The sequence below is a fragment of the Schistocerca gregaria genome, chromosome 1, assembly GCF_023897955.1.
Source record: "Schistocerca gregaria isolate iqSchGreg1 chromosome 1, iqSchGreg1.2, whole genome shotgun sequence".
Taxonomy (NCBI): domain Eukaryota; kingdom Metazoa; phylum Arthropoda; class Insecta; order Orthoptera; family Acrididae; genus Schistocerca; species Schistocerca gregaria.
In genome coordinates this window covers 160,216,914-160,234,120 of record NC_064920.1, presented here as the reverse complement: position 1 = coordinate 160,234,120, position 17,207 = coordinate 160,216,914, and the positions used below count along the sequence as shown (strand labels likewise).

The window sequence follows — 17,207 nt, the reverse complement described above, 5'->3', positions numbered from 1 at the left end:
GAGGGATATTGAATTCAGATTTGTTCATTCTGGGTGAGAATTTTAAATTTTAGATATTTTCTGGTTGTTCTTGATTGTGTAACTTAGCTAAAGAATGAATTTAAGCAGTTGTTGGCAAACACACATGGCTCTCACATCCAAAAATCACTCTCTTTATACATGTGATCAATATTTTGGAGTCAATTAGAAGCCTGTTTTCCTCTAATGTGGCTAGTGCAATACCTTAAGTGCAAACTGCATCCAGCAAGGCTCTGCTTTAGCGTCAGATGTGAAATACGTAAACTAAAACTTGATAATATCAAAGTGAACGATTCAAATACGAGAACTGTCCTATGCAACAACCAGTATCCCCTTGATAAGTTCTCTTATATGTATATCTGTTTCCATCTGTGGCTGGGTCACATATCAAAAGAACTGACTTAGTTATAGCTTTTTTTTTTACTGGCAACTGCCATTCACAATAAGCAGTCCATATAATATAACATTAGTAACATGTCTGATGATTAAAACAAACTTATGTTACTACATGCAAATCACGTAGTAGCTGATAACTATATGTGTAGGTTACACTCAATAAAGCTCTACAATTATTTTGCAATAGTACTGGCTATCCTTCTGCCATCGTGTTTCTTCCAACTCTCCTGTTGAGATACTGTGTGTCCTTGCTTTATGCTCAGGAAATCCGTAGTTATACACTGGTAAATACAGATTGTCATTCCAACACACCCTATACTCACAACACCCAGGCTCCACTCTTTGCTGGTTCCTGTTCTCCACTTCCCCCACTCCTTTTGTTTTCACTCTTCACCAGTTTCCATTCACATTATTTTAATTCAAAGGTGTCTGGTGTATGAATCTTTATTCACACAGTTCTCTCAGTAGTCCAGCTCTCCCTATAACCTACACTAACTTCAGCCTTCCCCAATCCTCACCACCTATAGAACAAGTGAAATATCTTGTGAACCCTGCCTGCAGGTGTCACATTCCTATCTCTTCCTTGCTGTTCCTCATTATATTAAATCTTGCTGCTCCCTTCATTTCACTGCATATTACCCTTCCCTCTTCCTCCATCCTGTTCCACCCAACACTACCCCTTACCTCATTCTGACCACAATTTCTGGACAATTCCCCCCCCCCCCCCCCCTCTCTCTCTCTCTCTCTCTCTCTCTCTGTGGGGGGGGAGGTGGGGTTGCAGTTGCAAAACAAGATGGAAGTTGTAATTTAAGCCATAAAAAACAATGCACACCTGTCCCCCCCCCCCCCAAAACACACACACACACACACACACACACACACACACACACACACACACACACACACACACACAATTTAATTAACAAACATATCTGTTGAAGACAGCTATCACATAAGTTTATTTTGTTAATACTGTGTTTTAACTTTTCTTGTAATGTAAGAAACACAGTTAAACAATATCTATACATCCAGGAAAATACTTTAACTTGATATACAATCGTAATGAGTGTAAAGTACAATTTAATTATTTCTGGAAGTATGCAAGAATTTATGGATCTTCACCGATTTCTTGTCTCTTGTCTCTCCTAAGTTAGTTCTTAATTTTGAACTAACAAGCCTGTAGGTGGAGAACATTTTCTCAATGGGTGCAGTGCTGTTAGAGCAAGAAGGTGTTTCATGAAAGTAATAAATCCTGTTCGTAAGTTTCCTTTTCTTTTTTTTCTGTTTTCAGCTCCTTTATATTTGACCATTTGTTTGCATCAGAAAAAATAGCGGCAGGAAAACAGTCATAACCAGCAATTCTAAAAGACACAACACTTGCCATCCATTCTGGATGCAATCTATGAGCCAGTTTTCTGCACTTCCTTCTTCTTCAGCTGTTAATAATCTCTTTCTGAATCTTGGGTGTAACTTATAAGCAAGATAGTGAAAGTGTTCTAGAACTTGTTCCTTTCATTTTTTTTTTTTACTTTATTCTTATACGGTTTTAAATTGGTACTTTCTAAAAGATCGATCCGTAACTCGACAGTATGTGCTGTCTGGTCGAAGAAAGTCCGGGACTAAACAAACCTCTGACAGTTGTCGGAGAAAATAAATGGCATCTTCATAAATTATAACATTATCCAATACTTTGCTGAGGTTAGCAATGACTTCTTGAAGAATCTGTTACAATTTCTACATATTTAGAATAATTATTGATACAGGTACATAGGCAATTATCCTGGTAATTCCATCCAGCAGGATTTGGAAGCTGTGGCATCACACCATTCTTTTCCTTTGACCAATCACGCTATTCATGGAGGTTCTGAAAGTGCTTATGAACTTCACCAACATGCTTTAATACTCTAGTAGGTGTTATTTCTTCTTTTAGTAGATTAATATAATGATCCAAATACCCGCATGTTAACAACTCACACATATTGTTTTAAAGATGTTACATTTTTAGTATTTTATTGTCATTATCAGTGCAAACAGCAAATACTTTTTTCTGAAAATTATCTTCAGACTTAACTGCATTTTTCAAAGACTCTGCACAATATTTAGCTGTCTGTTGGATGGTTTCACAATCAATTGTGTTTACCAGACATGCTTGTTGGCGTATGGGTATTGGTTGCTACAATTCATAATATGGATTCAGTGCCTGAACAAAACACGAATTTCTACTACTACATGGTCTTTGCAAGCATGTGCTTTAAAAAAGGTTGTGATAACTGTGCATGGCTTTGGCTGCCAAAAAGAGAAAATTCCATTTACTAATTTTAGGCTGTTTAATTAATCATTGTTTTCTATTAATAAAGAAGTTGTAGGATGAGATAGTCTTTTGAATAAATTAAATATAGGAATCTAAATTGAACTATGTGTCAATACAGAAAAATTCTAAAGAGCCTAATAAAACCCGTAAAAAGACAATTTAACCCACAAGTTTTTTTAATACCTGGGATTTTCTCAACCCTGGTAAGCACGCTCTCAAGAACAGTTTCTGAAGCTAAGCTAGTTCAATGCCTCCACTAACACACACACACACACACACACACACACACACACACACACACACACACACACACAACAGAAAAGTATGATGCATAATGATTTCCAATTCTCACATACCTCATTATTGTTGGATAATGGTGTCTGCACTATGTGACAGCATAACTTTAGAAGATTACACAATAAAGCATCCCAAGTAGCTGGTCTACTTTGTTTTGATTCACTTCCTAGTACTGATGCAAAAAGGCCTCCAAAACATGAAGAAGCATCATTAGTGCCAATCGAAGGTTCCGATATACTTCTGCAACGCACCTTCTCTGAGCTCAAAATGTAATTGTATGCCAAATTTGCTGCAAAATTATAAACCAGAGAGGAACATACTGAGTAGAAATAATTACTTCCCTCCCAACAAAAACATATTCTATTTTAGAATAAAATCTTTTTGTGTACGATTAATAATATAATTTCAAACTTCAAATGTAAAATGTGACTGGTATTTCTTATTTACAGAAAATGACAATGCATCATGATGATGAAAAATATGTCAAGTCTTATTTGCTTACACATAAAAGGCAAACTGTCTTAAGAAAACAGAGTGACCGCCTTTTGTAATTTTTTTTTATTATATATTTCAGCTAGAACCATAGAAGTGGTATCATTACCATTTTTGACTTACTTCCAAGTCATTATTACATGATTTGAACACTTTATGTTTACTAAAGTGCGCGTCATTTATGTTGGCGGCAGAGTTTAGGTTCGTTCTGCGCATCTGATGTCATGAAACACAGTCAGCCAATGAACAGAGAACGACATTGCCAGATCTCAACTGCAGAGCAGGGCACGGACAAGTGTCTTCAGTTTTAGAAACATTCAGTCATAAATAAAGTAATAGAACAAAAGCAATGTCTTGAAAGCAGACTTTCTTTTATAGAAAGTTTGGAAAAAGCATTCTTTATACCAATTGCTTCATATTCTATTAATTAATTAAACCAAACAAGCAATAAGACTCCTAATTCAGGCGATAGCAAAGAATGGTGTTTGTATCAACCTCACGAACCGCTTTTTCTCAATAAAGAATAGCGGTAATTGTTTATTTCCTATTGTACTTCGACGAAGTGTGAGTAATTCATAATCATACCAACAGTGTTTGTCAGTATTTTGCGTGACTTGTTAGAAACCTCATGGAGTTACGTTGAAGGACTAGCTGCGTTAGCGTAACGGGTAAGGCGTAGGGTCGGTAAGTGAAAGGTGAAGAGTACAAACCTTGTGCGATGCTTAATATTTTATTTATTTTAAAACAATATCGAAGTGTCTTACTTCAACAATTTTATGAAATTTTTTAATTTCTAGTGCTTTGTCTCTTCATTAACCCTTTCGCTGCTGCAGACACGTGCTCCCCGCATTCCACGCTGTGCGCGATTTTGTTATCACTGCACTGCTGGCCTGGGCAGACACATGGTGTTCCCACAGCTTTGACACACTTATTCCATTTCACAAAAAACTATTTGGCCCAAAAATTAGATTTTTACACATCTTCTTGACTAATACCGTCCCCCCATAAATGACTTTTAATTTTTTTTCAATGTTCAACCCAGTTATTGTGCAGCATTAAATGTAGTAAACCATTGCATGAAATTTTGAAGAGTTTGCAGAGGTAAAAGTCCATAGCATAAACTTTTGTATGGTCGATTTCAGTTACCACAATGTTGAGAATGAAATGTGGGCAAGATACCTAAATTTCATATAAAATTTACTGTATAACAATATCTCATTTAATTTAAGTACCACATAGGTGTCGTATGTAATATTGAGAAATGTTTTGTCTTTCGCGACTGTAATAAAAGTTTTATTTACACCGGGCGCGTTTGGCTTTATTTTAAAGCACTTCAACCAAAGAAAGGTATGGCACATACACAATGGTACTCATGTTCTTTTTCTTGTTTTTGTTCCACAGTCGCAGTTTTACAAATGGTATTGAAATATATTCCTCTTCTGCAACTGTGATAAGCGACTTAATTAGACCAGACGCGTTTCTCTCTTTTGAAGTATCTTCATTGGACTGTATTTTGTCTCCTCCATTGCCAAGTCACCTTTCGTAGTTTTGTGCTGCGGTAACACAATATTCAATGTTTGTGTCGGCTAATCAGTGTTTTAGCAAATAAATGCTGTTTGTGTGTGCCACACACAAAAATTATATTTGACATAGCTCAGAACACTTCACTGATAGACGGTATATTCAAGTCCTAATATTTTTGTAAGTCCACAGTTTTGTTTAATGTACTTTGTCTACTTCTTTTTGATTGATTGAAGTTCTTTAAAATAAAGCCAAACGTGCCCGGTGTAAATAAAACTTTTGTTACAGTCGCGAAAGACGGAATATTTCTTAATATTACATACGACATCTATGTGGTACTTAAATTAAATGAGATATTATTATACAGTAAATTTTATATGGAATTTAGGTATCTTGTCCACATTTCATTCTCAACACTGTGGCAACTGAAATCGACCATACGGAAATTATACTCTATGGACTTTTACCTCTGCAAACTCTTCAAAATTTCGTGCAATGGTTTAATATATTTACTGCTGCATAATAACTGCGTTGAACATCGAAACAAAATTAAGTCATTTATGGAGGGAAGATATCAGTCAAGAAGATGTGTAAAAATCTAATTTTTGGGCCAAATAGTTTTTGTGGAATCAAATGATAATAGTGTCAAAGCAGTCGGAACACCATGTGTCTGCACAGGCGAGCAGTGCAGTGAGCACAAAAGGTTTAATGCGGCCGTGGTGGCTTTACTCCATGAACTGCCCCCCCCCCCCCAACGTAAGCTTGCGAACTATGCTATACTATGGCGCTTCTTCTCTTGGCGCGTGCGTCATGTGCAACTGCCAACGCAGCAGTCTCCCGCGTCTGGGCGGGCATGCACGAGCCGCCAAGGTAACAGAGTTCAACTACAACTCAACAACTGAATAGGCCTGAAGAGGAACTCGCTACGTAATGTACTCCAAGCATCTGATGACAAATTGAAGTCAAAAACTGGTAATGATATCATGTGTAACCTGAGACTGAATATAAAATTTTAAAAAAATTACATTTTGTGGAAAACCAATGTACAATTAAACAATTTTCATATACAACTAGCCATTGGAATGGAAACCTTTAACATAGAGCAATAGTTAAAACATTAATATACTGCAAAACATTATCCAGTCACTAACAGAAGAAACATACACAATCACATAATTAACAAGTGGAAACAATAAAATGGGAAGTGCATCAGTTCGAACGAGGTAACTTCACTTCTAATATCGCGGCACACATTGCTACTGGTTTAAACATATATGACTGATTTAACAATCATCTCTCTCTCTCTCTGTGTGTGTGTGTGTGTGTGTAGAAATCAGGGAAGGGGGCAGGATGAAAGCGATCATTACTTGTATGATAGATTTCAGGATTTAAGTACATGCAGCATAATAGACCATTACTAACTTCTTTTGCTAGCCATCATAAAACATTTTGAAAGTGACAACCATTTAAACTTCTTTTGCTAGCCATCATAAAACATTTCGAAACTGACAACCATTTAAACTTATTTTCCTGCGCTAGGAAAAGTTCTTAAATCTTTTTGAAAAAGTCTCTAGCGCTCCTAATCTCTCAGATTCTATAACTCATTCCATAGTTATACATCAACAATGATAATTTCACTCTGTTCCAGTAGAAGTCGTTGTTTAATACATCCCACGATATTTCAAATGGGCACCTGCCAGTCATCTTCAAGTAAGTCACCGAAAACTCATGAAGACTTGATCCATTCCACAATATATATAGTTCTGCACATATTCTGTACATGCATCAAAATCAGGTTGACATACTGATCACACTTCCTGGCGGCAGCATCCTCAATGGTGGAACTGCGTAACTCAACTGTCCTTTGCAGTACCGTTCATCGGTAAATGCTCACATCGCATCTGTAACTTAGCTAACTTTATCAATAGATTGGGGCTCTCCGCCTAAGCAGTCCTGACCATAGTTTGATGTGGTACCACCTTTTACATAGGTCCCTTTTGTAGATTCTTTGACACTAATTGGCAAATAGTTTCAGGTGGGCTCACAGCTTTGGTTCAGCACACACTATACTGAACCTACCTTATGTTCAAACAAGAATATTCCGAACAGACTGATGGCACTGTCATGGACAGCCCTCTGTATCCCTTGATGGCCAAACTTTCTATGGAGGATTTCAAGGCAAGGGCACTTGAATCATCTGCCCTTAAATCAAACATATTTTGGAGGCATGTGGATAATGCTTTCGTAGTGTGGCCTCATGGAGAAGATAAATTGATGGAGTTTCATCACCACCTCAACTCCATTCATAACAACATTTGATTCAGTATGGCAGTAGAGAAAGGTGGATGTCTGCCTTTCTTGGACGTCTTGGTTAGACGAAAGAATGATATCTCTCAGGGGAATTCAGTTGATCATATACCCACTCATCCTGATTTGTATTTGAAAGCATCAAGTTATCATCTGTTGCAAGCTATGGTGGTGGTGGTGGTGGTGGTGGTGGTGGTGGTGGTGGTGGTGGTTAGTGTTTAACGTCTAGTCGACAATGAGGTCATTAGAGACGGAGCGCAAGCTCGGGTTAGGGAAGGATTGGGAAGGACATCGGCCGTACCCTTTCAAAGGAACCATCCCGGCATTTGCCTGAAACGATTTAGGGAAATCACGGAAAACCTAAATCAGGATGGCCGGAGACGGGATTGAACCGTTGTCCTCCCGAATGCGAGTCCAGTTGCAAGCTATGAGCATGCTTAAAACATTCATATGCAGGAATCACACTTCACACAATTAACAAACTATTTCAGGCTATTATGCCGTGGTCGAAGGGATTTCACTTTAAAATCCGAAGTTTCATCCCCAACTGTGGGAGACAATTTCAAGGCGTAGCTTTGTCGAATGTTCAATTCACACCTTGCAGTGAACCAGAGTGAGAATTTGACACTTGCCAAAGCTACAACCCCCTTGAAAATGTCCTCCGCAGATGGGGATGAAACGTCAGCTTCAAAAGTGAAATCCCTTCGACCATGGCATAATAGCCCAGAATATTTTATTAATTGTGACAATTCCAGCTGTGAAAGTTTACATTTTACAAAGAGTTCTCACTGTCTCAGAGTTGGATAGATTGCCTAAGGAGCTCGCCCACCTGAAAACAGTGTTCAGAAGAATGGATTTACCACCTAGCAAATTAACAGGACACTGAAAATTAAAACCAAGACTCAGGAAGTGCATAAAGAAGAGAACATGCCAGCAAACTCAGATTTTCTTCCTTTTTGTCAGCAACATTTCATTTAAAATAGCAAGATTCGTCTATAAATTTCAACTGAAAATGGTTTTGTCCCCTACCTACGACTGCAAATCTTTTGTAATTAGAGGAGGACAACTTGTAATTGCGGAAGGTCGGAATTTACAAACTACCTTGTCAGTGTGGCACGGCTTACATAGGACAGATCACTTATGGTGAAAGAATGTTGAACTGAACATCAACAATGTACTCGCCTTTAACAACTAAGCAAGTCTTCTACTGCTGCACACTGTATTTCCACTGAATATTCAATGGAGTATGATTCTGAACACAAAAACATCTTTTTGGGTCTGCATTATTGAAGAATTAGTGGAAATACACCTGGAGGAGAAGCTGATGAACTGCGACTGCAGCTAACAGTTGGACAGTGCACAGAACCCCATCATCTCCACAATTTGTTCTAATCGAAGACGACAGTGTGTGCCAATGGCCACAGCGAGTGGTAATGCAGAGTACAGCTGTTCCACAGTTCCACCAGTGATGACACTGCTGCCAGGAAGTGTGACCTGTCTATCAACCTGGTTCTGATGAATGTATGGAATACTCACTGCGTGCTGTATACTGTGTATTGCAGCAAGTCTTCATAAGTTTTTGATGGCTCACCTGAAGATGACTGGCAGATGCCTAGATGAGATACTGTGGGATGCATCAAACAACAAGCATCTGGAGGCCTTTAGTTTGTTTGAGCATTCAATTCAGAACTTAAAAGACATGAACTTCAACCCTTTTAATTCATTATAAGGTAATTAATCAACCCTTTCCATTCATTATAAGGTAATTAAATTAAGTACAAATGATGCTAAGAGATCTTGAGGAAGATAAAAAGAACAGTTTTAGAAAACATATTTTCACATTGCGTTTCTTGTTTATGCGTCATTCAGTTTACCACGTGATTATAAGATGTGAGCACTTACTGATAGGAAAACTGAGGAGATTCTCAAGGGAATCAGGAAGTGTAAGATGTAGAGGATGTGTGTCAAGCTGCTCTGTCATTTCTGCACAATTTTCTGTTTTCTTAAATTGTACATATTCTGTAACACATGGGGTCATCCAGAAAGTAAAGAAAATTTTGGCATAAATGAGTAAAAATGAAAGATTTTTCAACACCAAACTTTGTAAATAAAGTTACAGTACATTACCCTATCTTTCAATGTAGTCATCGTATCTGTCAAGGCACTTAATGTAACTTGGGACCAATTTTTCAATTCTCATGTTGTACTCCTCTACTGTCAAAGACATGAGCCAGCATGTCACTGCTTGTTTGAGATCTTCATCTTTTGCTAAATGTTTTCCACTCAACAATTCATTTAGTTTCGAGAATAGTGAAAATCACAGGGTGACAAGTCAGAGCTGTAAGAAGGATTTTAAAAAATGTCCCGTGTAAGTTTTTGCAGTGCTTGAGCTGATGCTAGAGGCCAGAAATTGTCATTAATGAAGAAAACCTTTGCCAACAACATTCCATATCAATGAAGACATGTTCCTTGCACTATCACCCTAAATATGCTTTATTTGCATATAAATTCCAATAGGCCAAATTTTTTTGCATTCTCACAACAAACAACACTACACACTTGGCATCTGGCAGGATTTTCAATGGGATCCGCTATTTTGAAAGGTTACAGAAAGTGGTATGAGCGCTCAGCAACAAAACTCGGCTCACAACGAGACGGGGGAACGAGCTAACTGGCACATTTGCAAACTGCAGTAGTAGGGAATCGATAGTGGGTGATGTACACAATCTTTCTTTCATATCTGGATGACCCTCATAATTTTGAACTTAAGGTCACTGATTAAAATACAAATTAAAGTTTCGGCAATTGTTGTGACCATGAGGAACACTGTAAGTCACATTTTAACAGTACTAACTATTTAAAGCTGCACGCAAGAAATTTTAATTTGTAAGTTGTGTTTCCTGTAGCTAACCACAAACTTAACAAAGAACACTTTTTTATGTCCATCAGACTCATGGATGCCGTCATTCTGTATGCATCACAAATGCATCCATATGTAGTGTAAATATGGAAAAAAGATGAACATCCACATATATAAAAGCAGAAAACATATGCAGAAATAAACAGATTTGGCAAAGATCGTCACAGGTACAAACAAGTGCTTGTGGCTTGTTACTGAATAATAGCCCAATTATAATACTAATTATAAAATGACTCAAAAATCACCCAGTGGATATATTTTTACAATCATCATAAGAGCCAGACTGAAGACCACAACAATGTAATAGTATGTGAAAATTTCAATACAGATTTATGAAAAGGATTTGTTGAAAGAAAAAATATGGAGCCTCCTGTCCATCATTATACATTCTAAACTCTGGGGATTTGAACTGCCTCTTCTTCAACACACCCCACATCATTTGCCTGGTCTTTATTTACACTAGCCCCTGTATGGTCTTCCTCCCACCCCCCTTTCTATGCCATACTACTTTATCCTTTCTTATGTCTTTGCACATGGTTTCTATTTTTTCTTTTTTTTTTAAATTTTCATATTTTCTCCTCCATCTTTCTTAGTGTTTTTCTCTTTTTTCCCATCATTTAGATTTTTACCTTTCCAATCGTTATGCTATTTTTCACCACATGTTTTATTTCTTTCTATTTCACATTTATATCTTTCCTATACACTTCCTTCCTGCAGTACAAAATTCAATGATATTTTTAAATTTCTCTCTCTCTGTCTAATGTTCCAGTTGCTCCTGTTCCAGCATACGGTAAGATGAAATTCTCTTCTGCCACAAGCATGGTTAGTATCGATATCTTTAGTTCCACTGAGTAGTTTTACAAGACTGAGATATTGTTGCAGACTTCAGAACATTCACATTTCTCTGATGCGAGTAATCTTTAAAATGAACTGAACAGAATTGCCAAGCTTGAACTGCCAGGAAGCAGTAACATGACATGAAAATGTAAAACACTTACATTCCAAATTATGTTCCCACAGACTGCATTATATTCTTGATACTCCAAAACCTTCATTATGTTGGAATGAGGTCACTTTCAATAAGATGTTAGCCAAAGCAGCATAATTTATTTCTGAACAGGCAATGAAAACTGCTCGTTATGTGACACATTACACATTTGTGGTAATTTGTGTATATTTTACATTATTGTTTTCTGTATTTCTCAATACTGACAATATATTATACAGATATACCTAAGTATTTCTGCATAAAAATGAAAATAATCAATTTTTGACAGCATAATGTAATTGGATAGATAAAAAAATCTACTCATCAAACGGTGGCAGGGGAATACACACACAAAAAAGATTTTATGCATACAAGCTTTCAGAGCCAGTAGCTCCTTCTACCAGCAGAGTGCTTAAGAGTAAGGAAGGGGATTAAGAAAACATACTGAAAAGATTGAGGGAAAGGATTAGAGTTCTGGAAGTCACCCAAAACCTCAGGTGAAGGAAGATTTACCAGACAGGATAAGAAGGGTATTTCCTTACCATTCTGTCCATCCAGTAAGTCTTTCCTGACCCAGGGTTCTGACTGACTTTTCCAAACTCTAATCCTTTTCCTTCACCCCTCTTGTTCCCCTTGAATCCTTCTGCTGGAAAAAGGAACCACTGGTTCTGAAAGCTTGCATACGGAAAACCTTTTTTTATATGTGTGTTCTCCTGACCCCGCTTATTATTTTTACAGAATGTTTGTTATCTAAGAAAGGGTTTCTGCAAATTCATTGCACGTAGCAATCTTGGTTAGCTCTCTAATGCAATAACTCTGTTAGTTACTTAAATACTGATGAAAATGCACTATGAGGCTCAGAGTTTTTGTGTTTTTGTAGTGGGAAATGAAATATGGCTCTTCAGGAACAAATTTTAATTATTGTTGATTCCATTTCACATATTGCAATTTTATCACGAAAGTAGCACTAGAAGCTGCATTTCATAACAACAACAGATTTATTGGATGTGATAAAGCGTTGAAATCTTACCAACACATTCGACAATGCTTATCGCTGTTGACAGGTTTACTGCAGTGAAGTTCAGATTTAATATCAAGTCTATTAATTCACACTGTGCATCAAGAGGTCCTTGGCGATTGGTGAGTGCACCTGTGGTTTGAACTAGCTTGTAAATCAGCTGCAAGAGCAGTTCCTTCAAAGAATTACCCAATCGGCTGCCAGGGCTGATAACATCACAACGGCTCTGCAGCCGAACAAGCAGCTCTCTCATTGCTCCACACACCGAGGGGCCTGCCTGCTGCAAAACCAAAATCATCTGATACCACCAACTTACACATACACAAGACAAACACATAGGTAGAACAGAAATTAGGCATCCAAAAGAAAGGCTTTGGTGTCCAACCACCTGTCAATTACATCAGAATCTACTCCCTAAGCATTTGTACATAACACTTTCACAGTTTACATTTTACAATTGGAATTATTTAGTACAGTTATCCTTCCAGCATTTCTTGCGATGAAAAAACACCCAAATATCTTATATGTACTAGCGTTGTCTCACACCTAATGATTTTCATCCAGTACACTTTGCAATACTTACAGTGCCTTTGTCCGATGAGACGTAACTCAGACTCGAACCAGAGAGGAAACGCAGTAACATCGGAAGAAACTGTGGATCTTCAACAATCACACCAGATGTAGCATGAAGAGATACTTCGACATCATCGAGTCCCATTGACCAAGCTTCACCACTCGGATTCTGAATTTGGGGCTGATTCGCCATCAGTATAAGACATTGGAATGCAAGGCACCAAACACGGAGTGATACCCCGGGTTGCTGGGCTAGTGCTGAAATCAGTCCTGATACAGCTCGAGTTGTCACACGTACAGCAGGAACAGCACCTGGGTCAAACAAGCCTGGTGCTCCACCCACAGGCTCAAAAGCACTATCACTGTTCAGCATCAGCCACAGCTGTAGCACCAGTTCTATGTTCATCCAAGATTTCTGTAAACCACACATCATAATTACATATACTGCAAAGAAATAGACACACAATGGAAAAATCATGACCCCCCCCCCCCCCCACACACACACACACACACACACACACACACACACACACACACAGCCACAGCCTCTGACCGCTGCAGTCTTTTACACAACATTGTCACAAAGAAATATACTTTATATAACAAAATGAAGACAGCCACAAAATTAATGAAAACAAAAAAGCTGTACAAATGAGAATTTATTGCCTCTGAAGTAAAATATTCTGCACTGGAAGGAATAATTGTTTGGTGAATGACATCAAAATTCTTTGAGATGAGAGTTGTCAGAGCTTTCACTACACATTTTTATCCTCCTCTAATTATATACTTTTACTCAGTTTTTATTTGCTTAAGCACCTAAGGATATCCTTAAGGTAAAAATTTTCTAAGAGGCAATAGTTCTCAATCTGACTTATCACCATAACAGAAAAACCATGCATACGGAATGAAAGGATGCATTCGTGAAATGTTTGTCATTAACATGCTGTATGAACCAGAGAGATATGGCCATCTTCCTTATACTTTTTTAAGCTCTTTAAGTGTAAGAAGTAGCAACAAATGTAACATTATAAAACTGTTTCACTTGCATCGACATGTGATACTGGTTATATTAGGGAAAGTAGACGAGTTACCTTAAGTTTGTATTTTTCAAATTGGCTTCTCCTCAACTGAACTTCAGACCATGTGAGATCTGTTACAGATTTCTGATCAGCATGCTGTAATCTCAGAAATGTTCAATGATCTCCAGTTGGAAAGATGTTGGACATCACACGAAGGCCTTCTGTTAACGTTCCAAAGGTTTACATTCTGAGATGCTTCAAGAAACATATTACTTCGTTACATCTGTTTCTCAGGAAACAATCATTTTGGGCTTACTGCGCTGTATAATGACAGTCATTACTGTGGTGCACTAACAAAATGGAATACGGAGGGAGGAAAATGGTATTTTTAGTGGTACATACCACTCCTTGGAAGGGACGTCAATCCTTGTGTCATCAATAATACTGACAAAAAAAGTAATTTATATAGGAAGAAACTGATAACACAAAATAATATGTCTAATGTAAAGGTGCCGATTTGTGTATTGTTTTATTTTTGTTTAACAAGTGGTGAGCCATACTGAGGGACAATACATGTCTTCAGAACAGGACGGTAGTTGAAATGACTTAGTGAGAGGAAATACATGTTCGGATGTTGCAAGAATTACTCTGTGGATCACTGCCCTGCCCTAGAGATGCTAAGATTTTTGAAGAACAATTTTATCAACAATCTTTACAATTTGAAATAGTACTCAGATGAACTTTTGATACTGATCCTGTATGCAGAAGCATTAATAAAAAAAGGTTCAAATGGCTTGAGCACCATGGGAATTAACTGCTGTGGTCATCAGTCACCTAGAACTTAGAACTACTTAAACGTAACTAACCTAAGGACATAACACACATCCATGCCCGAGGCAGGATTCGAACCTGCGACCGTAGCGGTCGCGCGGTTCCACACTGTAGCGCCTAGAACCACTCGGCCACTCCGGCCGACCAGAAGCATTAATACATCTGATTAGTATGAGTTGTCAATATACACATAGTACACGAAAATATCTCACATGTTAAGTTGCAAATGATGTGGAAAGTTTATACCTAAAATGTGACAAGAAGAGAACTTGAATTACTACTGTATACTGATGACATTTTGGAAGATCAATGTGGGGAAGTACATTATCAAACTATTGACATAAAGATATAACAACCACACACAGATCAATCAACAGCAACCACAAAATTTCTACACTGTGTACCCTTTGCTTCACTCTGTATATAACTTTCAGGGCACCTATGTAGATTTACTGTAAAATTCATTCAGAACATGAGTTCCAACTACAAAGCTGTGATTCTTACCTTGAAAACTAAATCTTTTTAAAACTCTCGAATAAAATGGGGCAGGCAGCCTCGGAAATCCCAAGTGTGCATTGTACAGAGGATGCCCATCCTCCAGCAGGTATGGTAAACCTTCTCCAAATCAAAAAACACAGCTACAGTCTATCTTTTTTCACAGAAAATTATTCTCAATGCGAGTTGCTAGAGTGACAAGATGATCAACTGCAGAGCAGTGCTTATGAAATCCATAAGGTGCATTATTTAGCAAATTTCGAGACTCAAGTGTCACCATAACAGCCAAGCACTGATCACGCATTCTATCACCTTGAAGACACTGCTGGCGAGGAAAACTGGGCGGTAGCTGGATAGAAGATGTTTGTCCTTACCAGACTTGGATATGGGGATAACAGTGGCTTCACAGCAATGACTAGGAAATGCACTGTCTGTCCAGATATGATCATGCATACGAGGGGGAAAATGCCTGCCATTAAGAGATAGGTGCTGCAACATCTGAATGTGAGTATCATTCGGTCCTGAAGCAGAGGATCGTGATGAGGTGAGAGCATGTTCGGGCACCTTATGGTAAAATAGTACTGTAGCCTTCGCGATTCTGTGAGAGGAAAGATATCTCCAAAGCCACCTCCATTTGTTTCAGAGGTAGGAAGGCAGGATGGTAATGAGTAGAGCACGACAACTCTTCAAAGTATCGAGTCAAGCTGTTGGAAACATCAATAGGGTCCACAATGACATCATTTGCTAGTCAGGCCAGGAATCAGGAGATTCTGGTAATCCAATGTAGGTTACCCCCAACAACAGAAGTGGGAGAGTAAAATGGGTAAAAGAACTAGTAAAAGAGATCCAACTAGTTTTTTTGGTGCCTCTGTGAATGCTACAAAACTTTGGTTGCAATTGTTTATAATGAATACAGTTCTCCTTTGTGGGATGGTCTTCAGAGACACAGAGAGCATGTCTCCATGTGCGAACCACGTCACGGCATTCCTAAGTCCACCAGGGACTGGGACATGTCACTGTAGGGAAGAGGTTCATGGTATGGAACATTCTGCAGTGGTAAGGATAACATTCACAAGGTACTCTACCTGATCATCACTGCTGTGGAAATATCGTTTGTTGAAGGTTGACAGTGAGTGAAGCCTTAAGACAGCTTTAGAAAACTGCCAGTTGGTCTTTTACACAGACGAGAGATGAGTTAGCAGATGAATTATGCACAAGGAATGGTCCCTCAAGTATGTGTCTGAGAGGACGGACCACTCTAGATGGTGGACATGCTATGCAGTAAAGAATGAGAGATTCAGGTGTGAGAAAGTGTGTTCACGATCTTGAAGAAATGTAGATTCACCAGGGCTGAGAGAAATGACAGTAAGCTGGCTGAGAATACCTACCAGGAGACAGCCATTTGGGCTGGTTCGTAGAGAGCCCCAAATGGTATGGTTGGCACTGAAGTTGCCGAGTAGCAAAAAAGCTAAATGAGCTGAGTGCCAACCTGCAGCACGTCTGTCCTGGTAACATCAGAAGACAGGGGTATGTAAATATTACAAAGAGAAAAGGGGAACTAGGGAGAGAAAGACAGACAGCAACCACCTGTAGCTGGGTGTTCAATGAAATGGTTTAACTATGAATGTCTTCCCAAATGAGCATCATGACTCGCCCATGAGCTGGAGCTTTTTTTTCCGAATTATGGACAAAAAATACTGGAATGAAGTGTTAAGATGTCAAAGTGGTCTGGAGAGCAAAATTTCATTTCATGGAGGAATAAAACAACAGAGCATGGCTATCGCAATAGCAACTGTAAGTCTGCCCTGTGAGGTTGGACGTCACAAATGTTTTATTGGAGAACAGCCACATTAGACGATAAAGAGATATTTATCTTATAAGGGGCATTTACTTCAGTGCCAAGTGTCAGAGATTTTGGCTGTGTACTACTAAAGAGTTTTGAGACTTAAGGGATCTGTTCCAGTATTTCTTCAGTGGTAACAACAGCCTCCCTAGGTCAGTCAGCTGGCTCCAAGGTGGAG

The 17,207-nt window shown here is 38.4% G+C and overlaps 1 protein-coding gene across 3 annotated transcripts in view; it reads right to left on the bottom strand.

Annotated features, from left to right (window-relative positions):
* The window catches only part of LOC126335421 (baculoviral IAP repeat-containing protein 6-like), a 311,044-nt gene that overhangs the window by 126,727 nt on the left and 167,110 nt on the right, over positions 1-17,207 (bottom strand). For all 3 annotated transcript variants that reach the window (XM_049998701.1, XM_049998709.1, XM_049998717.1), the window contains 3 exons: positions 12,852-13,256; positions 12,281-12,548; positions 3,082-3,311 (listed from right to left, as the gene is read on the bottom strand). In XM_049998701.1, the coding sequence (XP_049854658.1) occupies positions 3,082-3,311; positions 12,281-12,548; positions 12,852-13,256 (903 nt within the window). The remainder of the gene's footprint in view (positions 1-3,081; positions 3,312-12,280; positions 12,549-12,851; positions 13,257-17,207) is intronic.